The sequence below is a fragment of the Muscardinus avellanarius genome, assembly GCF_963383645.1.
Source record: "Muscardinus avellanarius genome assembly, chromosome: 16".
NCBI classification, from domain to species: Eukaryota; Metazoa; Chordata; class Mammalia; order Rodentia; family Gliridae; genus Muscardinus; species Muscardinus avellanarius.
The window spans coordinates 14,545,011-14,568,488 of NC_137802.1; the positions used below are offsets into that span (position 1 = coordinate 14,545,011).

The 23,478-nt window shown below is 50.5% G+C and overlaps 2 protein-coding genes across 2 annotated transcripts in view; both read left to right on the forward strand.

The window, feature by feature from the left end:
- Nucleotides 1-9,393, forward strand: part of PIK3R6 (phosphoinositide-3-kinase regulatory subunit 6) — a gene marked incomplete at both ends in the record, with an annotated part of 59,488 nt that extends 50,095 nt beyond the window's left edge. Inside the window, 4 exon segments of the mRNA XM_080712971.1 lie at nt 113-203; nt 2,467-2,582; nt 8,198-8,310; nt 9,243-9,393. Coding sequence (XP_080569097.1) covers nt 113-203; nt 2,467-2,582; nt 8,198-8,310; nt 9,243-9,393 — 471 coding nt within the window.
- Nucleotides 9,394-13,797: 4,404 nt separating this feature from the next.
- Nucleotides 13,798-15,552, forward strand: MFSD6L (major facilitator superfamily domain containing 6 like; the record flags this gene model as incomplete). The annotated part of the gene is made up of 1 exon (XM_080712292.1): nt 13,798-15,552. One exon carries the CDS (start codon nt 13,798-13,800, stop codon nt 15,550-15,552), a length of 1,755 nt encoding a protein of 584 aa, XP_080568418.1.
- Nucleotides 15,553-23,478: the final 7,926 nt, after the last annotated feature.

Consider the following 23,478-nt stretch of genomic DNA (forward strand, 5'->3'; position numbering starts at 1 on the left):
CTCTTCGGGCAGGTGCAGAGAGCTCGGGAGAGGCGACCTGCGACGTGAGGATGCACAGGGCGCGCAGGCGCAGCCTGAGAAGCCCCGCCTCTTCTTCTGTGTCTCTCCCCAGGCCCTGCTCAGCCACCGGCCCAAAGAGGTGGCGGTTTCCCTGAGGACCACTGGACTGGTCCTGAAGGCCATTCCAGCCAGTGATGCTCAAGGTGAGGCGCCAGGAAAGAGGGAAGGGAGAGAGAGAAGGAGAGGGGAGCCCGCACTAACACCTGGGGGAGCCGAGGGCAGGAGGCACCCCATCATGTTGGCCCTGGGTGAGCAAGGGCCCTGTCCCTGGCTCACTATCAAGCAGCCCCGACTCCACCATGGGCCTCCCGACTGGGCCTCGGCAGCTGGCAGGTGGAGGGTTCAGGTGGCCGTAGAATTAGACCTATAGGACCGGTTGTGTTCTGCTTGGGAGTTTTGGATTTTGACTGTTGTTCCAAAATTAAAATGGAGATCGTAAAAGATACCAATTAGCTGGGTGTGTTGGCGCCCACCTGCAATCCCGAAAGGAGGATCACAGGTTCAAGGTCAGCCTCAGCAACTAAGTGAGACCCTGTTTCAATAAAATAAAATATATAAAAAGGGTTGGGGTATAGCTCAGGTGAAATGTCTTAGGGTCTCATCCCCAGTACCAAAAAATGATTCTGGAAACCCTTCTACTTCCGGGCTACACTCCCAGATCTATTTTTATATTTTTATTTGGAAACAGGGTCTCTTAAGCTGTGCGATCCTCCTGTCTCCACCTCCCAAGCACGGGGATTACAAACATGCGCCACCACACCCAGCTATATTTTTTTTAAATTTGGAAACGATCTCTTAAGCCAGCAAGGCTGGCTTTGAACCTGCACCATCCTCCTGTCTCCGCCTCCCAAGCATGGGGATTATAAGAGTGCGCCACCACGCCTGGCTCCAAAAAGGATTTAATTTTTTTTTTAATTATATTGCTAGCCAGGCAAGGTGGCACACACTTATAATCCCAGCATTTGGGAGGCTAAGACGGGAGGATCGTGGTTCATGGCCAGCCTCAGCTACTTAGGCCCTTTGCAACTCAGTGAGATCCTGTTTCAAAATAAAGAATAAAAAATAGGGTAGGGGGTGTCACTCGGAAGTAGAATGCCCCTGGGTTCCACTCCCAGTACTGAAAAAAAAAAAAAAAAAGTATTGCTTCTAATTCCTTCACAAGGCTTTCACCTTCCCCCTACCCTAGACCCCCTCAGGACTGGCTTATTGATGCCAGGCCCTCCTTAGCAGCACCAATACTTAAGAACTTTCTATAGTTGGCCGGGAAGGATTAAGCCTGGCAGCAGGTGTATAATGTGCTTTTTGACACATTACATATGACCAAAAAAGGCAAAGAAACACTCTTGACCGTGGTATCTACATCTACACCACACCTGAGCAGGGTCCTCTGTGTATTCCTAGCCTGCTGGGCAGCTGCAGGAAAGTTCTGTTGAACTTTTTTTTTTTTTTTTGTATTGAAGATGGATCCAAGGGGCATTCTACCTCCAAGCTATACCCCCAGCTCAATTATTATTCTATGTTTTTTTGGGTTTTTTGTTGTTGTTGTTGGTGGTGGTGGTGGTGGTGGTGGTGGTGGTGTGTGTGTGTGTGTGTGTGTGTGTGTGTGTGTGTGTATGGGGTACTGGGATGGAACCCAGGGGCTTTTCTACCTCCGGGCTACACTCCCAGACCTATTTTATACTTTATTTGGAAACAGGGTCTCACCAAGTTGCTGAGAGCCTCACTAAGTAGCTCACTAAGAGCTCACTATGAGCTTCACTAAGTAGCTGAGGCGATCCTCCTGTCTCAGCCTCCCAAGCGCTGTGATTACAAGCGTGCACCACCACACCCGGCTATTCTTTTTTATTTTGAAACAGGGTCTCACTAAGTTGCAGAGGGCTTCACTAAGTTGCTGAGACTGTCCTAGAACCTGCGATCCTCCTGTCTCAGCCTCCCAAGTACTGGGATTACAAGCATGCGCCACCACGCCTGGTTAGAAAAGAAATGCCTTCCTTTGCAAAGGTGAGGTTCAGGAGGAGATAAAGAAAGAGTGGTGGGCCGGGCGTGGTGGCGCACGCTTGTAATCCCCATGCTTGGGAGGCGGAGACAGGAGGATCGCGCTGGTTCGAAGCCAGCCTCCCTGGCTTGAGAGACGCTGTTTCCAAATAAAATTGGATGGCTGCTGCTGGGTCTGAGGATACAGAAACGTCATCCGGTCTCCAGGAAAGAGAGCTGGATGAGGAAGGAGGTGACACTTGGCAGGACCAAGGTGAACTCACGCAATCGTGGACACGCAGAGCGTGGGAGGGGGCTGAGTGGGGGGAGGGAATGGAAATAGCTTTATGGCCGTCTTCTGAGATTCCAGAATCTCCAACTCCCCCGTTTCCACGCTGGGGGACGCGCTCTCAGCACCCCGATCTTATTCAGTTTCAGGGTTCCCCCACTGCCCCCCGAATGCTGCTTCCGTCACCGACCACATGTGTCTGAATGTCAGTGTGACAGAGGTGGTCAAGTCCTCCAACCTGGCGGGAAGGTCCTTCTCTGTAAGTAGCTGGAGGAATGGGGAAGGGCCAGCCGGGAACTGAGGCTGGGGCCCCGGAGGGGAGGATGCTCAGAGACGGTTCTGCTGGGAAACTCTCAGCTCTCCCACCAGTGAGACACTCAGAGGGGGTCGCCCTCAGCTGACGGCGTGAGGACCTACTATGTGCAGCCACGCACAGTCGGTCATCCCAGGCCCTGTGCTGTAGCTAGACTCCTAAACAACACAGCCAGAGTGTCTGTCTGTCCACCTGGCTCTTCCAACCCCATGGCCCTGTGCCTTGCTTGGTCTCGACTGATACCCAATGATCACGACATCAGGCCCATCCATTCTCTCCCTAGCCAGCAGCCCCTGGGAACTTCAGCTTGACCACGGAGCCCCTGGTTATGCCCAGCTGTAACCGAGAGGCGGCTTCAAGGTCAAGCTGACATCCTCGACCAGCCTCAGCAGCAAAGCCCTCAGCAACTTACTGAGACCCTGTTCAAAAACAAACAAACAAAAAAAAGCAAGGGGGTTGGAGATATAGCTCAGAGGTAGAATGCCCCTAAATTCAATCCCCAGTACCAAAAAAATGCTTTTTGCTGTTTATGTTTCTTTTTGCTATATTCCCCAGGTTTTGGTGGTTCATCTCACCCCTGTACCCCATGATTTGAAAGTTATATGTACTACTTTTTCTATCACTGATCACCATTTTCTTTTTCGTTCTTTTTTCTTTTTTTTTCTTTTTTTTTCTTTCTTTTTTTTTTTTTTTTTTTGGTGGTACTGGGGTTCCTGGAAACCCTTCTACCTCCGCCCTACACTCCCAGACCTATTTTTATATTTTTAATTTGGAAACAGGGTCTCTGAAGCCAGCGTGGCTGGCTTCGAACCTGCGAGATCCTCCTGTCTCCGCCTCCCAAGCGCGGGGATTACAAGCATGTGCCACCGCGCCTGGCCAGTGATCACCTTTCAGTAAAAGGGTGTGGCACCAGGCGCGGTGGCGCACGCTTGTAATCCCCGCGCTTAGGAGGCGGAGACAGGAGGATCGCGCAGGTTCACAGCCAGCCTCAGCTACTTAGTGAGGCTCTCAGCAACTCAGTGAGACCCTGTTTCCAAATAAAGTATAAAATAGGGCTGGGGATGTAGCCTGGAGGTAGAAAGCCCCTGGGTTCCACCCCCAGTACCACAAAATAAATAATAAATAAATAAATTAATTAATAGCTGTATATTTGAAATATTTATATTAATACTCCAATGAAGCCTCTAGCACTGTCTTAGATATTTTTTCCAGTTATACACTCTTCTGTTCAATTTTGTTGTTTTTTTCTTGCTGTTTTTTGTGGTACTAGGGATGGAACCCAGGGGCATTCTGTCTCCAAGCTACACCCCCAGCCCTATTTTTTATTCTTTATTTTGAAAGAGTCTCACAGAGTTGCAAAGGGCCTCACTGAGTAGCTGAGGCTGTCCTCAAACCCCGATCCTCCTGCCTCAGCCTCCTGAATGCTGGGATTACAAGCGTGCGCCACCACGCCCGGCTTTTGTTCAATTTTGAATGAGCACAAGGTATACAATTCTTTTGAAACCCTGTGTGCCCTGAGTGTTTAATAGCACCCTAAACCCATAAATTCTGAGATGCCATTTTCTTAGTTTTTTCTATATGTTTGATCTTTATTCTGTGTGTGTGTGTGTGTGTGTGTGTGTGTGTGTGTGTGTGTGTGTGTTTGCTGGGGATCGAACCTAGAAGTATTCTATCTCTGAGTTACACCCCCAGTCTTTTTTTTTTGCGTGTCTGGGGATGGAACCCAGGGGCATTTGACCTCCGAGCTACACCCTCTGCCCTATTTTTTATTCTTTATTTTGAAACCGGGTCTCACCGAGTAGCAGAGGGCCTCGCTAAGTAGCTGAGGCTGTCCTGAACCGCGATCCTCCAGGTCTCAGCCTCCCGAATGCTGGGATGACAAGCGTGCGCCACCACGCCCGGCTACACCCCCAGTCCTTTTTATTTTGAAACTGGGTCTTGCTAAGTTACCCCACACTGGCCTGTGATCCTCCTGTCTTAGTCTCCCAAATCCTGGGATTACAGGTACGTGCCATTGCATCTGGTTGATTATTACTTTTTGGGCTCTTGTTCTGGAGTCATTTTCCTAAACAAGTTCCTTAAATAGACACTGTTCTCGATGTCTACCCATGGCCCACTTCTTCTCTTGTTCCATGAACTGTCAAACCCACTTATGAGGGCTTAAACCAATTTGTTAAGGACTCATAAATCTGTACCTCCTGCCCTGGCCTTTACCCCAGAGTTTCTGACTCCTGGTTCAACTCCGTGTGAACTGCATGTCCCACGGCGTCCCAGCTGGAGGCAATAAAACTCCAACCAGAGCCTTCAAGTAGCTGAGATCTCTCTAGAGCCAGACTGCCTGAGTTCAGCTCTCGGCTCTGCCATTCACCCGCGATGTGGGCAGGCTTTCAACCTCGCTGTGCCTCTGCTAGTTGTGTGAACAACATTAGCTCGCCGGTCCAGTTTCTATGGGGATCAGCCATGCCAAAATCTTAGGACGGTGCTTGGGGGGGGGAAGCGCTACGTACTAGCGGTTGTTATTTTACCCCGCTATATGTCTCTTCTCTTACCCGATGGCACCGTCATTAGCCAGTGCCTGTGTCCACACCCCAGCTGCCTCCTTCCCCCTGTCTTGTTGGTTTTCTCTCTCAAACACTTCTCCAGCATCTCCCTTCCTCTCTGTCCTCCTTCTCATCCAACCAGTCATTCTGGTTTGTCTAGGATTAAAGGAGCTTGAGACTTATAATATTAAAACCAGGAAAGCCCCAGGCAAATCCCAAGCTGGTTACACTGGGTCCAGACCTGCTTCTGCCTCCTTCTGCTGAGCAAATACCATGGGCTCCCAGCGGATCCCCTGGACACCACTCGGATGCTCTCCCTAAGCCTGCAGCTCTATCCAAGCGATCTTTCTAGAACAGGACTCTAGCACGTCACTCTGCACTTAAAACCTTCCCCCTCAGTCTCCTGAGGTCTTTTTGGAAGGTTCCTGGCGATATCCCAGTGCTGACAGTCAACCAGTTATCTGTCCACTTAGCATCCACTGCCCACGACTGTCCCCTGTGACTGAGAACTCCAGGGCCCCAAAACTGCCTTAGCGACTGTTCCATAGCCAGGAGAAGCCCCCCACCCCCTCTTTGTCACCCCATCTCATGGAGATTTTCGGCAAAATCTTTCTGGCTTTATTCATAGCCCGCTTGCTCAGATTCACACTGCTAAGAGATAAACCAGAGAGAAAGAATCCACAGTGATCACCCCTGTTCCCCATAAACGAGATTTTATCATTAGACTATCATTAAGCTTGGCTCCTTCTTGGAAAATAATAGTTAATATTAATTATTAACCATCAGCAGTGAACATTAATACAGTTTTCGCCGTATCCCAAACATGGTTCCAGGCACATAAACTATATCAGTTCATCTTCGGAAGAGTCCTACAAGGCGGTCACTCTCATGGTCGTATTTATTCTCAACAAGCACAGAGATTCAGAGGCATGCCTGAAGTCACACAGCAATTAAACGGCAGAGCTGGGATTCGAACTTGTGCAATCTGGCTTAGAGCCTGCTCTTAAGCCTCCTCCTGGGAGATTCCTGCACACTGTGCCCACAAACTTCAAGCCGGCCTGGCCCCACCGTAAAAGCTGAGCTGAAGTGTCCAGGCCTGCTAGACATCTTCCCAGTCCCATTATGGGTTTAGGTTGCTGCTGCTAGCGGAGCATAAAATGGTGGCTTGATTCCCTGGCTGCCTGCGCTGTCGGTTCCAGGCTGTTTCCCCCAGAATCTAGAAGGCTTGAGCGAAACAGACTGCAAAGCCTCCTGCAACCCCAGGCTTCTGTGGCTGTAAATTACCCAGAGCTGCTGCGTGTGTGCAGAAGAGGTCAGAGACATAGAAAGGCCCTTGGTAGCCGGGCGCGGTGGCGCACGCTTGTAATCCCAGTGCTTGGGAGGCGGAGACAGGAGGATCGCGCAGGTTCGAAACCAGCCGCGCATGCGCGCTGGTTTAGGAGACCCTGTTTCCAAATAAAAATGTAAAAATAGGTCTGGGAGTGTAGCCCGGAGGTAGAAGGGCTTCCAGGAACCCCAGTACCACCACCAAAAAAAAAAAAAAAAAAAAAAAAAGGGCCCTTGGAAGCTCCCCCCAGCGCCCACGATGCTGGGCCCCTGCCCTAGAGGGGCCTTTCCGGAGCAGCCCCTTAAGTCAGGGTGTGGGGGGATGACTAGGGGCTGCCTTCCTTCGGCTGGCCTGAGGTTTTGGAGGCACTTGACTACTTTCTTGATCCTCTTGTCTATGCTCCAGGTAAATAAGTTTGTATGTAATTTAATATCAAAGACTGGGGTCAGGATTTATAATCCCCCCCCCGAATGACTTCCAAGTTCACACATAACCACATGCCTGTCATAAAAGACGTGCGCAGAAAAAGCTTGTTGGATACATCAGCACTAACCCAGGTCACGTGATAACTCAGCACACACGATCCGTGGCATTCCTGCTTGTGTTCAAAACCAAGGACAGCGGGTTAAGAAAAGAACTGCAGCCGGGCGTGGTGGCGCATGCTCATAATCCCAGCATTTGGGAGGCTGAGACAGGAGGATCATGGTTCGCGGCCACCCTCAGCTACTTAGGGAGGCCATCTGCAACTGAGTGAGACCCTGTTTCAAAATAAAGAATAAAAAAATAGGGCTGTAGGAAGCACGGTGGCACATGCTTGTAATCCCAGCATTCAGGAGGCTGAGACCAGAGGATCACTGTTCACGGCCAGCCTTAGCTACTTAGTGAGGCCCTCCGCAATTTAGTGAGACCCTGTTTCAAAATAAAGACTTAAAAATAGGACTAGGGGTGGGTGTGGCTTGGAGGTAGAATGCCCCTGGGTTCCATCTCTAGTACCGCAAAACAAAAATTAAAAAATAAAAAAAATAAAAAAACTGCAGAGGGCCAGACATTGGTGAGGCACATCTATAATCCCAGAATTTGGGAGGCTGAGATGAGACAGGAGGATTGCAGTTTTGAGGACAGCCTCAGCAATGTAGTGAGGCTTTCAGCAACCCAGCAAGATCATGTTTCCAAACATAAGAAAGAAAGAAAGAAAGAAAGAAAGAAAGAAAGAAAGAAAGAAAGAAAGAAAGACTGACTCACTGCTGGGCGTGGTGGCGCACGCTTGTAATCCCCGTGCTTGGGAGGCGGAGACAGGAGGATCGCGCAGGTTCATAGTCAGCCGCGCTGGCTTAAGAGACCCTGTTTCCAAATAAATAAAAAAAGGTCTGGGAGTACAGGAACCCCAGAACCACCAATAAATAAATAAATAAATAAGGACTGGAGGTCTAGCTCAGAGGTGGAGGAGGAGGAGGAGGAGGACCATGACAATGATGATGGCACTGACAATAATTTTACAGAAACGATGTGAGATCAAAGGCCACCGGAGGCAGGTAGGGTTGTCACTGTTGAGAGCCATTTGCAGGAAGAGAGCAGAGACCCCCGCGGGCTGGACCAAAGAAACTTCACACCAGGTTCCAGCGTAGGAGATGCCGGCAGGGCCGTCTGCTGTGCAAGGGTGACACTCGGCCACACGAGCTGTCCCGCTCTTGCAGACAGTGACAAACACCTTCCGGACGTCTCAGATCCGGATCCAGAGCCAGGACCAGAGGCTGCTGACACTGCTCCTGGACAAGGACAGCCGGCGCACTTTCAGAGACGTGGTCAGGTGAGCTGGGCTGCACCCCGAGGGCCCCGGCCCCATAGCTGGCCCAGGACACCTTGGCAGAGGGAGAGCTGAGGCCAGGCAGCTGTCTCTGCGGTGGCCATGGACTTAAGGCCTTAAAGAGACGCATGAACAGAAGATACTGGCCTTAGGTGTTCCCGAGCTGGGTGCCCTGGTGCATGTGGGTCATCACAGTACTTGGGAGCCTGAGACAAGAAGTTTGCAGGTTCAAGGCCAGTCTCAGCAACTTAGCAAGACCCTGTTTTATATTTATTTATTTATTTATTTATTTATTTATTTATTTATTTATAGTCCTGGGGATGGAACCCAGGGGCATTCTACCTCTAAGCTACACCCCTAGCTCTACTTTTTTATTCTTTATTTTGAAACAGGGTCTAACTGAGTTGCAGAGGGCTTCACTAAGTAGCTGAGACTGTCCACGAACCACGAGCCTCCTGTCTCAGCCTTCCAGATGCTGGGATTACAAGCGTGCGCCACCACGCCCAACCAAGACCCTATTTTAAAATTAAAAAATAAAAATAGGGTAGGAAGGTGTAGCTCAGAGGTAGAATGCCCCTGGGTTCAATGCCAAAAAAAAAAAAAAACTCCCAAGATTCCTACAGAGCACACACAGCCCGCAGCCCTCCTGATCCAACCCCCTCTTCTGGCACTGGCTGTTCCCACACAGGCTGCCCTTCCAGGGCATCTGTGCCCCAGTTAATGCCCCCCATTATAGGTTTCCCCCAGTGGGGTGTGTTCAGGTAAGGAAAGCTGGCGCAGAAGCCTCCATGCGAGTCTCCCTCCTCCCCGGGAAGCTTCTCCTAGCTAGTTCTCTTCTTTCCACACGGCCCCTCTTCCTTGCACTACAATAGCAGGTCTGCCTAGCAACTATCCCGGGCAGGCCTGATTCCTGAGCCGGTCTTTCCCTGCCACAGATTTGAGGTTGGTCCCTGCCCGGAGCCCCGTTCCAGGACCCAAAAGTCCAAGACATCATGGCTCAGATTACATGGGCAGCAGGAGGTAGAAACAACCAAGCCCCAACCTCTTCTGATGCCCATCAACACGTTCTCCGGCATCGTCCAGTGAGCTGAGTCTGAGGACAGCCGGCCCGAGAGGAAGGAAATACCCGCCGGCCCCCAGTGCTCACGACGGCAGAACAAGGCCTGGCTCCACCGGGCAGCTCTGGCTCTGACCAGGAGCCAGCGAATGCCAGGGAGCTCAGGGGGCCTGGCCATGGAAGGTGTGATGGAGGAGGACCCACACCAATCCCGGGCTGTGAGCGCGTGAGAGCTCGTGGGAGCGTGCACACGCGGCCCGTCTTTGCACACGGACGTCCAGGTCTGGGCTTGTTCTCGGTTCCTGCCTCTCCCACTCTCTTGGCCCACTCAAGCTCCTCACTCGGCCCCTGAACCCAAGGTCAGAGCTGCTGGAGCAGCCAGAGCCCCGTGGCCAAGGGAAAATCAGAAGGAGATAATCGTCACTGCACCTGCTCCCCCAATCCTGTGCTCCTGGCCACCGTCCCCCTCGCCCACACCCAGGCAGGCGCCTCTCCCAGCAGAGAGGAAATGGCGGTCAATAAATCACACTAAGTGTTTTTGCTTTCATGTAATACTTGGCGACATGTGTAGTTCCATAGGAAAAGCAATACTTTTTTTATTTTATTTTTTTGGTGGTACTGGGGTTCCTGAAAACCCTTCTACTTCCTGGCTACACTCCCAGACCTACTTTTTATATTTTTATTTGGAAACAGGGTCTCCTAAGCCAGCGCGCGTGTCTGGCTTCGAACCTGCGCGATCCTCCTGTCTCTGCCTCCCAAGAGCGGGGATTACAAGCGTGCGCCACCACGCCCGGCTAGAAGAAGTAATATTTATTTATTTATTTATTTATTTATTTATTTATTTATTTATTTATTGGTGGTACTGGGGTTCCTGGAAGCCCTTCTACCTCCGGGCTACACTCCCAGACCTATTTTTACATTTTTATTTGGAAACAGGGTCTCCTAAGCCAGCACGCGCGGCTGGCTTCAAACCTGCGCGATCCTCCTGTCTCAGCCTCCCAAGCGCGGGGATTACAAGCGTGCGCCACCACGCCCGGCTAGAAGAAGTAATATTTAATATAACGCATTGACTACACTTAGGCCAGGTGATGGTTTTGTGACGCAATGATTGCTGGGCCTTTTGTTTTTATTTGTGGTGGTGGTGGTACTGGGGATCATATCGCACCCAGGGGCACGCTATCACTGAACTACATACACCCCTAGCCCTTTAAAAAAATTTTTTTAAGCAGTGTGTGGTGGTACATGCTTGTAATCCCAGCATTTGGGAGGCTAAGACAGGAGGGACATGGTTTATGGTCAGCCTCAACTACTTAGTGAGGCTCTTTGTAACTCAGTGAGACCCTGTTTCAAAATAAAGAATAAAAAAATAGGGCTGGGGGGTGTAGCTCTGAGGTAGAATGCCTCTGGGTTCTAACCCCAATACTTCAAAAAATAAATTTTTTTAAGCCTGGCGTGGTGGCGCACCCTTGTTATCCTCGCTCTTGGAAGGCTTAGACAGGAGGATCGCACAGGTTCGAAGCCAGCCTCAGCTACTTAGTGAGGCTCTCAGAAACTTACTGAGACCCTGTTTCCAAATAAAATAGAAAATAGGTCTAGTGACTATAGCCCGGAGGTAGAAAGCCTTTGGGTTCCACCCTCAGTACCACACACACACACACACACACACACACACACAATTAAGCTGGGCGTGGTGGCACAAGTTTGTAATCCCAGTACTTGGGAGACTGAGACAAAAGGATTGCACGTTTGTGGACAGCCTCAGCTATTTAGTGAGGCTCTCTGCAATTTAGTGAAACTCTATTTCAAAATAAAAACTAAGAAGTAGGGTCAAGGGTGTAGTTTGAAGGTAGAATGCCCCTGGGTTCAATCCCTAGTACCTTAAAAAAAATTAAAAAAAAAAAAAGAAGCTGGGCTTGGTGGCACACAGACCCTATTTCAAAATAAATAATTTCACAATGAATTTTTTAAAATAGGGCTAAGGGGTGTAGCTCAGAGGTAAAATGCCTCTGGGTTCCATCCCCAGTACAAAAAAAAAAAAGTGAGCTAGGCATAGTAGCACATGCCTATAGTCCTAGTACTTGGGAGGCTGAGATAGTAGGATCACAGGTTTAAGGCCAGCTTCAGCAACTTGATAAAGCTCTCAGCAACTTAGCAAGACTCTGTTTCACTATTTAAAATAAATAAAAAAGAGCCAGGGGTGCAACTTGGAGGTAAAATGTTCCTGGGTTCAATTTCCAATGCAAATAAATACATAAATAAATTTCGAGTCAGTACCTCACTAAGTTATCGCATACTGGCTTTGAACCTGTGATCCTCCTGTCTCAGCCTCCCAAGTACTAAGGTTACAGGCAGGTGCCACTGTGCCCAACTTTAACTGTGTCCCGTCCCTGACCACCTTCTCTTTATTCTCAGGGACTTTCTCAACCAGTGTGGTCCCCAAACAGGTAGGAATGCAGGTAGTTTTGGCAGAGCTAGAAATTAAAAACGTAAAAATTCTTGGCATTCCAGTTCAGAAACTGACATCCAGATGCAAAATAGGAAAGATCCAGGATAATTATGGGATGGAGTAGAAAGTAACAAAGATGGCAAGACTTTGCCACCGGCTCAGAGTCCTCCAGGGATGCTGGGGATGGGCTGGAGCGGGAGGAAGAAGCCCTTCGAAGTTTGGGGTCCAAAAGCAGAGAGGTGAACACTTCACTTTGGGCGTGGTTGCCCAGGGGTGGAGGCGATTCCCAGGGCACAGTCTGAAGGTGAAGAAGGTAAGCAGCGCTGCCTGGGTGCCTGGGGAGATGAGCCCAAGGGCAGCCTTAGGGAGCGTCTCTGTGTTCTTTGGAACAGACAAATCCAAAGGGTCTTGTAGGAAGAGGGGGGAGCAGCAATGTGGTATGTCCATCTGAAGGCCAGATACACACCCGGGCACCTGGTGGACAGCGGTGCGGCTGGGGCACGCTGGTCACATCAGCCCAGAGTGGGCTGCAGGTGGGTGTTATGCCCGCTACTGAAGCTGCGGGGCCTGGAGGAGAGGGACTAGGGGCAGTCCTCAGTGGGACGGAGGTGTACTGAAACCCAAAGTGACCGCAGTATCACTGAATTCGGTGAGTTTACCGGAAGGTGGCTGGATTTTTTTTTTTTTTTTTTTTTTTTTTTTTGCGGGTCTGGGGATGGAACCCAGGGGCATTTGACCTCCAAGCTACACCCCCAGCCCTATTTTTTGTTCTTTATTTTGAAACCGGGTCTCACTGAGTTGCAGAGGGCCTCACTAAGTAGCTGAGGCTGTCCGTGAACCGCGATCCTCCAGGTCTCAGCCTCCCGAATACTGGGATGACAAGCGTGCGCCACCACGCCCGGCTGTGGATTTTACTTTGTCTGAATTGGTGATATCAACTGACTCATAGCAATTTGAGCGTTCACAATCATTAGGCTTTTAAGCAAACATTTGCAGTTTACCAGTCTTGAAGGTTCCCTGAGGGCTCTGAGCTAACTACCTCTCTACCAGCTAATAAAGAAAGCTAGTCGTGACCGAATTCTGCTACGCACGGACAGGACAGACAGGTGCCGGCCCGCCCCCAGTCCAGCGCGGTCCTCTGAGCAAACTAGCTGAAGCCGAGCCTGTGGCACTCTGCCAAAGGGTTTGGACTGCTGGAACCTCTAGAGAGAAGGCACCTCTGGAAGTTAAAAAAAAATTGCACTCAGTCCACATGACTTGGTGCTAATCTTACCAGGGAAAGACTATTTATTATTCTAATTAAATGAAGCCACTTCTGTTGACCTGTGGTCACTGAAGTGCTTGTATTAGCAGCCTCTGGAGTGTGTGTGTGTGTGTGTGTGTGTGTGTGTGTGTGTGTGTGATGCTATTCAAGCCCTTCTGGAGAGTGTATTCCCAGCCAGGGCAACTGACCTCCCTTAGGTATAGAAGAAAACTATCCATCTTATTGGGGAGGGGGCCGTGGGGGAAATAAAAGGCGGAAGGGGAGTGTGTGGGGCCGGGGGCCGCCGGGACAAGGGCTTGGAGATCTCTCCGGGCAAAGGGTGATTGGTCTGGAACGAAAAGACCTGAAAAAGAGAGAGGAATGAATCAGCCCAGGGGTTTAGCCCGGGTTCCTGGGCGACCCCGGGCCAAGGGTCTAGGTGAAGCCTGTGGCCCAAAGCGCACCCTGCCGGCCACGGGAGGCGCCCTCCGCACGCCTGCGCAGGCCCGGGCGGCGCCGAGGATGCTGCAGGTGCGGCAGGTGCGCTGCACAGGTGCGCGGCCCCGCCCCCCGCCAGGCGGGGCCACTTCCGGGCCCGTGGCCGGACCTGGGGGAGGGGTGGCCGTTGACTCGGTGACCGCAGGAGGCGCGGGCGGCTGGCATCCCGCGAGACTCCACCTGGGGACACCTGGCGGCGCCCAGCTCCGCCCTCCCCAGGTCCGCGTGTGACGGAGCCCGGCAGCCATGAGCGCCAACCCCCAGTGGGACATCAGCAGGGCGCTGGGGGTGGCCAGGCTCTTCCACCTGGTGTGTGGGGTCCGGGATGCCTGCGCGACCCCGTTCCTGACCCTCTACCTGAGGCAGCTGGGCTTGGCGGCGCCCTGGGTGGGCATCCTCATGGGAACCAAGCACCTGATCGCAGCCGGATGGGCGCCCTTCTGTGCCTTCCTGGCCAAAAGCTACCAGAAAAGGAGACTGCTCCTGACAGGCTCGCTGCTGGGTTCGGCGGGAGCCAGCCTCCTGATGGTCCTCGTCCCACTCTTGAACAAGGATCTGGTGTACCGCTCTTGTAATGGGAGCAGTAGCGCGACCACCCCAGTGGTGCCAGCGAGGGTCCCGCTAACTGTGAGCATCACTACGGCCCCAGAGTCTGCGGCACATCACCCAGCCAGGAGGGATGGCACAGTCCCGGGAGCGTCTGGCTTGGGAAACCGAACTGGTGAAAGGGCCCAGGAAACTCTCCGTGCTCCGCCCAGCTCCTCCCTGGGCTCCGAGGAAGGTGCCAGGACCGGGTCCCGAGCTCCCCAGGCTGTCACGTCAGGGCTGAAAGCTAGTATCCGGGAAGGTGCTTTTGAGGCGGTGAGCACCGCCCTGGCTGTGCTTCCTGGGGGCCCCGCCAATCTGTCAGAAGCCAAGGGAGAAGCCCGGGCCCTTGACCTCTCCTTGCAGGGGCTGCGGTGGACTTTCATTCTCATCTTGGTGGCCGTGGTACTGTGGGAGCTGCTGGCGGCCCCTCTGGAGCAGGTGGCTGATGACAGCCTTTATGAATACCTGGATTTTGTCGACGCCACTGACCGTTACGGAAGCCTGGGGGTCTGGCGGCTCTTGGGCATGGCCGCAGGGGTGTGTGGCATTGCAGCCCTGGTGGAGCAGCCGGCCTGCTTCTGGGTGACAAATGGCCCTCGGGGTGTGGTGTACTTCTACGGCTACTCACTGGTCAGCACCCTGGCTTCCGTGGTGAGCGTCTCTTTCCCTGTCCCCATCTGCCAGCGACAGGAGCCCAGCCACAGAGCCCTCAAGGCACTGTCCCTCGTAGGCGGCGACCCCCGCCTCGTTCTCCTGGCCCTCACTATCTTTTTGGTAGGAACCGTGGTCAGTACTGTGCAAAACTTTCTCTTCTGGCACATGGAGGACCACGGCAGTGGCGAACTGGTCATGGGTTTCTCCGTGGCCCTCGGCTTGCTGGGGGAGATCCTGCTCTTCCCGTTCAAAATGCCGGTGCTTAGGAAGCTGTCGAGGGCGGGCACGCTGGGGCTGGGACTGGGCTGCCTCGCGGGGCAGCTGCTGTACTATTCTTTCCTCTGGAGCTGGTGGTCAGCCCTCCCGGTTCAGATCCTGAGCGCCATCAGCAGCCGGGCTTTGTGGTGGGCCGTGGGGGCCTCCATACAGGACCTGGCCTCCGCCGGCACGGAGAGACCTCTGGGTACCATGTTCAGGGGCCACTTTTACGGCGGCGGCTGCAGCCTGGGCAGCCTCGTGGGGGGCTTCGTGGCGATGCGCTTCGGCCTGGCCGTGGTCTTCCGGGTCGGCTGCGTGGTCCTGGGGCTCTGGCTGGCCTTGTTCCTCTCCGTCCAGCCGAGGCTGCCACGGGAGCGCAGGATCAACTACTCCAAGCTGCTGGCCGTGGAGGGGAGCGACGCCAGCGACTCTGAGCTGGGGTCGGAAAGGGACTGGCTTGTGAAGGCCATGAGGGAGGACCACTCGGACTGGAAGGGCTGAGAGGAGGTCACGGTGCTGGTGTGTGGGGATTCACAGACTGGACAAAACTGTCAGCCGAGGCTGGAATCCTGGGTGCCGGCCTGGACTACGGGGACCCTGGGGGAGGGAAGGCAGGTCTATGCCAAAGGCCGACTCAGATTATCTCATCGCAAGATTTTTTTTTTTTAACTTCTGTAGTAAAAAGAGATTTGGCTTTTTTTTTTTTTTGCCATTCAATCTTTTGAAAATAATGGAGGAAGAATACATTTGTTAACAATAACAACAAAATCCCCTTGTATTCGCTGTGTTTTGACATAGAAGGTTTGCAAAACCTTTCATTGCACCGACTCTGGTGCTGTTAGATCCAGCACTGGCTGGAGTAATATAATCAGACTCAGGGTGCCAAGGAGGCAGTGGGGACCTGCAGGAGGCAGCGGGCAGAGAGGGTGCCCCCTGGAATAAGTATGGGTATCCCCATGGGCCACAGAGGCATTAACCTGATCCTATAAAAGCCTCTCGGCTCGGAGACACCCCCTCCTCCCCCAACACTGACAAACACCCTCACTTAAGATCCCAGTGAGGGAAAAGGATGGGACCTGCGCTATGTTTTGGGGGGAGGGGAGAGGGCAGCAGATAGCATCCTTACTCTCATAAGTGACTGTCACCAGGAAAAGGATCCTAGAGTCAGCATCCGTATTTACACCAGAGCAGGACAATTTTGTGTTCTTTGGGCTCACACTTTGCGAGAGCACAGGGAAATATATCTATATCTATATATCTATATCTATATATTTTTCGGTACTGGGGATGGAACCCAGGGGCATTCTACCTCCAAGCAACATCCCCAGCCCTATTTTTTAGTCTTTGTTTTGAAACAGGGTCTCACTGAGTCGCGGAGGGCCTCACTAAGTAGCCGAGGCCGTCCGTGAACCATGATCATCCGATCTCAGCCTCCCGAATGCTGGGGTTACAAGCGTGTGCCACCACGCCCCGGCTGGGAGATTTGATTTTAACTTCTGCTTCCATTAGGGCATAGCAGTCCCCACAGGGCAGGGAGCTACAGGCTCTGCACCTGTGCCCAGCCACTTCTGGGGCTCCCCAAACCCTCCCTGAACCCCAGGGCAGGGCCCTTAATTCTTAATTCCATAGGCCCATCTCCAAGAGCCCAGTTCTTCTATCTTAGGACCAGGTAAACATTGGGTACTAGATTTAGAAAGAGCTTCACTGTATAAATGTCCAAAATGTCTCATAGCAGAAGGGGAAGAGAGACATGAATGTCTACTGAGTCCGACATGTGCCCCGTGCGTGTGTGTGTGTGTGTGTGTGTGTGCGTGTGTGTGTGTGTGTGTCTGGGGATTCAACCCAAGAGTGTTCTGCCTGAGTCACACCCTCAGCCCTGTTTGTTTGTTTGTTTGTTTGTTTACTGAAACAGGGTCTAAGTTACTGAGGGCTTTGCTAAATGCTGAAGCTGACCTCCAACCTGTGATTCTCCTGCCTCAGGCTCTGAATTTCTGGGATTACATGTGTGTGGAACAATGCTCAGCTTAACTCTTTTTATTTTTTATTTCTTACTTACTTACTTACTTATTTATTTTTTAGGTACTGGGGATGGAACCCAGGGACATTCTACTTCCAAGCTAAACCCCCAGCCCTACTTTGTATTCTTTATTTTGAAACAGGGTCTCATTAAGTTGCGAAGGGCCTAAGTAGCTGATGATCGCTGTGAACTGCGATCCTCCTGTCCCAGCCTCCCAAATGCTGGGATTACAAGTGTGCACCATCACGCCCAGCTTTTACTTTCTCTCCTCTCTCCTCTCTCCTCCCTCCTCCCTCCTCGATCCTCCCTCCCCCTCCCCCTCCCCTCCACTACCCCCCCTCTCCCCTCCCCCCCTTCCCCTTCCCTTTCCCCTTCCCCTTCCCCTTCTTCCCCTCCCCCTCCCCCTCCCCTCCCCCTCCCCCTCCCCCTCCCCTTCCCCTTCCCTTTCCCCTTCCCCTTCCCCTTCTTCCCCTTCCCCTTCCCCTTCCCCTTCCCCTTCCCCTCCCTCTCCCTCTCCCTCTCCCTCTCCCTCTCCTTCTCCTTCTCCTTCTCCTTCTCCTTCTCCTTCTCCTTCTCCTTCTCCTCCTTCTCCTTCTCCTTCTCCTTCTCCTTCTCCTTCTCCTTCTCCTTCTCCTTCTTCTTCTCTCTCGCTTTGTAGTACCGGGGACAGAACCTAGGGGCATTCTACCTCCAAGCTACACCCCCAGCCCTATTTTTTGTTTTTATGGTACTGAGGTTCCTGGAAGCCCTTCTACCTCCAGTCTACACTCCCAGACCTATTTTATACTTTTATTTGGAAACAGGGTCTCTTAAGCCAGCGCGGCTGGCTTCGAACCTGCGTGATTCTCCTGTATCCGCCTCCCAAGCGCGGGGATTACAAGCGTGCGCCACCACGCCCTGCAATTTTTTGTAGTCTTTATTATTTTTGAAACGGGGTCTCACTGAGTTGTAAAGAGCCTCGCTAAGTAGCTGAGGCTGTCCGTGAACCACGATCCTCCAGGCTCCGCCTCCCAAATGCTGGGATCACAAGCGTGCGCCACCACTCCGGGCCTTTTACTCTTTTTAAAATCTTCCTAGGAAGTCGCAAATAACCAACACAAAATGGTATCCGCCTTCAGCAGCCAGAGCCCTTTGTCTCGTCTGAGATGTCCAGGGCTGGGGAGTCCAGAGCTGACTTGGCTGCTCGGCTCGGAGGCTCCCCTCCCATGTTGGACTCATAATTACAAGATGGCTGCTGCTGCCCCTGCAAGCCTCTCCTCTATGTTCCAGGCAAGAGGTAAAGGGAGAAACACAGTCAGGAAAGCAAAAGCCTTCCCAGGACTCCTCAGCCAACATCCGGTGAACTGCGTCACATGGTCACCCCAACTGCAAGAGACTCTGGAAGACAGATGTGGGTGCAGGTGGGTGCAGTGCCACCCCACGCGGAATCGGGGCTGTGTGAGGAAAAAGAGGGGCTGGACCCGGGATTGTCAGCTGGGAGCATCTGCAGCAGCTCACTGGGCTCGCACCCAGGCCTGTCTCCTTCCAGAGCCTGTGTTCTGTAACGCCCCAGTAAACTAGCGTGAACGTGGAAAAATGGAATCTCAGACATTCGGGAGGCTGAGACCGGCGGATCGCGGTTTCGCAGGCAGCCTCAGCTACCTAGCGAGGCCCTTCGCAACTCAGTGAGACCCTGTTTCAAAAGTAAAATGACTAAAAAAATAGGGCTGGGGCTGTCGCTCCGAGGTGCAGTGCCCCTGGGTTCCATCTCCAGTACAGAAAAAAAAAAAAAAAAAAAAAAAAAAAAAAAAAAATGGAATCTCAGTAAAACCCTACACTGGGTCTTGGGCAGAAACATTTCCAGAGCCCTCATCTCCTTATCCCAAAGTTAGAGCATTTCCTTCTCTTCCACTAGTTCCCAAGTCCAGCTTTCTCTCCAGAGCTGAGAAATATATATTTATAAAAAGGCAGGTTCCAGCTGGGCGTGGTGGCGCACGCTTGTAATCCCAGCATTCGGGAGGCTGAGACCAGAGGATCGTGGTTTGCAGACAGCCTCAGCTACTTAGTGAGGCCCTTTGCAACTCAGTGAGACCTGGTTTCAAAATAAAGAATAAAAAATAGGGCTAAGGTAGAATGCTCCTGGGTTTCATCCCCAGTACAAAAAAAAAAAAAAAAAAAAAAAAAAAAAAAAAAGACAGGTTCCTTGGGTCTATCAGAACCTCCCAAGTGGGGCCCAGAAATCTGTTTTTAATGCGGTCTCCAAGTGATTCTGATGTGGTTAACCAAGCACTAGTCCACTCAATTACCCTTTCCAGAACTCTGTCATGACACTTTATGTTACCAAATGCTTCTAATGCTCAATAAAAAGAATAATAGCTATTGAACTATAGACAACTATAGACAAACTACTGTTCTAAACACTTTAATAGCTATTTTCTCCACACATAAAAAAAAATCACAAGATGTAGTCATTATTGGTATCTCTGATTTACAGAGGACAAGGCTGATGGTTAAGGAATTTATTTGAAGCCGCACAGCTTCAAGCTTGTCATCCCAGCATTCGGGAGGCTGAGACAGGAGGATCAAAGTGTGCAGACAGCCTCAGGTACTTAGTGAGGTCCTCTGCAATTCAGTGAGATGTGCTTGTAATCCCAGTACTGGGGGTGTAGCTCAGAAGAAGATGCCCCTGGGTTCCATCCCCAGTACTGCAGAAACAAAACCCAACCAAACAACAACAATAAAAAACTGCGTAGTGTTAAAAAATACCTGCTTTGGGGATTCTTCTTCTTTCAAAATGTTTTCAAGGGACAGTGAAGTGAAGGCCCTGATGAGCCACTCTAGCTTAAGAACACAAAACAAAACAAAACAAAATTTAGCTGGGCGTGGTGGCGCACGCTTGTCATCCCAGCATTCGGGAGGCTGAGACCTTGGAGGATCGCGGTTCGCGGACAGCCTCAGCTGCTTAGTGAGGCCCTCTGCAACTCAGTGAGACCCGGTTTCAAAATAAAGAATAAAAAATCGGGCAGGGGGTGTAGCTCCGAGGTCAAATGCCCCTGGGTTCCATCCCCAGACCCGCAAAAAAGAAAAGAAAAAAAACTTGCAAAACAACTTAAACAAGCCACGTCACAACTCTGGAAATGTCCCAAAGCCACAGAGGGAGGCAAAAATCACCTATCCATGAAAGACGGAACTCCAATAAGAGAGCCATGTTCATGGCATTGTAATTGTGTGACCCAGTGGCCATGAAAATTCATAGTCTCAAAGCTAATGAAGAGGACTAAGCTCTTTTGGAGCTGTAAGGGGGAAAAAAAAAAAAAGCCAGGTGTGGTGGTGCATGCTTCGTAATCCCAGCATTTGGGAGGCTGGGACAGGAGGATCGCAGGTTCGTAGCCAGCCTCAGCTACTTAGTGAGGCCCCCTGTAACTTAGTGAGACCCCGTTTCAAAAAAAAGAAAACAGATCTTGGGGGAGTATCTCTGGGTCAATCCTCAGTACTGGAAAAAATAAATAAAAAATTCAGCGTTTCCCCCTAAATTAGCAACTACCTGGAAAAAAAATAAAAATCCCCACTCCTAGCCGGTCAAGGTTATTTGGTCTCACAGCTAAGCTGGGGGATGGGCAGCCCCGGGGCATTAACAGAGGTCCGAGAACCAACAGTCACTATCTCGGCTGCTTAAGGCTGTGATTTTGGTAGCAGCAAACAAGACTCTCTCCAACAACAATAGAAGTTTACAAAATCCTTGAGAAAGAGAAAACCACAGGGAACTTTTGGAAGCCCCATTATTCCTGGGGATCTAGAGGGGCTTTGTGCCTGTTTAAGGAAGAATAGAAAAAAAGGTCTTTGTCCCTCACCTCTGGCTGACCTTGAGGCCCCAGGCAAGCAGAAAGTGAAAGCTGAGGCCAGTTTCTAAACTGCCTGGAGTTCCAAGGTGGCCTGCAGAAGCCCAGCCCCTTGGCAAAAGGTGGCAGAGAAGCAGGGCCTAGTGATGCCCACCTGTAATTCCAGTACTTGGGAGGCTGAGACAGGAGGAATCCAGGTTCCAAGGCCAGCCTCAGCAATTTAGTGAAGCTTTCAAGAAAGTGAGACCTTGTTTCAAAATAAAAAAATAAAAGAGGGCTGGGGTGTAACTTGGAGGTAGAACACCCTGGGTTCAACCTCCAGTACCAACTCCCCATTAAGGTAGAAAAAAATAGGCAAGATATTTAGGGAAATCTTCAGACCAATAATTGGCTGACCACTAAATTATTCTGACCTAGGAATGAACCCTAGGAAACCAGACTTAAAGTTAAAATTAAGAGGCTGGGCGTGGTGGCGCACGCTTGGAATCCCGTGCTTGGGAGGCTGAGACAGGAGGATCATGCAGGTTCAAAGCCAGCCTCAGCTACTTAGTGAGGCTCTCAGCAACTTAGTGAGACCCTGTTTCCAAATAAAATAGAAAATAGGTCTGGGTGTATAGGAGGTGTATAGTGTACCAGTATTGGGAATGGCCTAGGAAGATTTGAGAAAGCTATGATTATTAATATATTTCAAAAATTGGGTGAGGGGCAAATCTGTGCAAGGACTTGGTTTCTGCCTAAAAGCAGGCAACTATTCCAATGTAAATTAACCCAGCTAAAGGTGATTAACAAGTCCATAGGAGAGGAGAACTAGGCCTTTATCTAAAGACAGATCTTAGTTGAGGAGAACTAGGGCCTTTCTCTAAAGACAGATCTACATGATTGGATAAGCTAGCTAAGATGGTAGGAGGGATCGACCTTCATGAAAGGAGACACCTCACCACACCTTGCTAGGGGAGGTACTTTACAGGGACGTTCACTACGTCAGAATTACGTAAACAAGATGGAGGTCATGGGTATAAAAGTCCGGTCCCTTTGGTGTATTCATTTTGAGTCTCACCCCCTCTCATGCCATTTTGGCATGGGGCTGTATCTCTATTTTCTGTATTTCTATCTTTTAATAAACTTCTTTAAATCTTCAGCAACCGTCCAAGCTATGCATATTTAATCTTAGCTCAGGACAAGAACCCGCAGTTTCTTTCTGTTTTTGGTCGTTTTGGGGTTTTGTTATGGGTTGGGGGAAAGTGTGTCCGGGACCCTCACAGGGGTTCCTGGGGAACAGTTTCCCCACAACCATATTCTCCCAAAAACCGTAACATATTGGAGGTAGAAAACCCCTGGGTTCCACCCCATACCACCAAAATAAATAAATAAATAAATAAATAATAAAATTAAGAACTAAAAAAAAAAACCTATATAATTCAGTGGTAGAGTGCTTGCCTAGCATACACAAGGCCCGAGGTTTAGTTTTCACCATCAAAAAAAGGAAAAGAAAAAAAAAAAAAAAGCTAACAGAGACCTCAGGGCCTGTACACTGCAGAAAACAGAATGTTAAGAAATAATCCAGGAAGCTGGATATGGTGGTACATGCCTGTAATCCCAGTACTTTGGAGGCTGAGACAGGAGGATCACAGGCTCAAAACCAGCCTCAGAAACTTAGCCAGACCCTATTTCAAAACAAAATAATAAAATAGGTTTGGGGGGGGGGGAAAGCTCAGAGGTAGAATGCTCCTGGGCTCAATCCCCAGCACCACAAAAATAATTAAATAATTACATTAAATTTTAAAATAAAATGCTCTGAGTTCAATCCCAAGAAAGGAATAAAGGGAGGGGGGATGGAAGGAAGGAATCAGGAGAGTCACCAAGCAAACAAGCAGCAACCAACAGGAAAAACAATAACCAAAACCCAACAACAACTGTGCAACCAACCCAGAGAGAGAAATGCCACATTGTTTATATATGATATATAAAATGTCCAATTTTCAGCGAAAATCCCAAGGCGTGCAAAAAACGAGAGAAGTATGCCACATACACAGTAACCAGAGCATCGGATAGAAAATATACTGAGGGCACACAGGTGTCTAATTTTGTAGACAAAGGTTTTTTTTGCTTTGTTTTGTACTGAATTTAGGGGCCTTCTACCCTTGAGCTACACCTCCTGCCTTATTTATTTATTTATTTATTTATTTATTTATTTATTTATTTTTGAGGCAAGATCTTGCTAAATTGCCAAGGCTGGGTCTTGCTAAGTTGCTGAAGGCCTCACTAAGTTCCTGAAGTTGACCTCAAACCTGGGACACTCCTATTTCTGCCTCACAAGTGTACCAGTATTGGGAAAGGGCTTCAAAATGTATTAATGTGCCAATACTGGGAAAAAGAAAATAGAGGAAGCCCGGGTTTCTTTTACATTTTAAAGATAAACAAACTTCCCCAAGGATGTAGGGGTGGGGGGGAATATGCCATAAGCCTTCAAGAGAGCCCAGACTCCGATAATCAATTAACACATTTTGGGGTAACACAAAAGGCTTGGGGTCTGTATCAGAGATAGGGTGTAAGACCGAAGTGGGGCCATGACAGGCTTCATCCATACAGCAA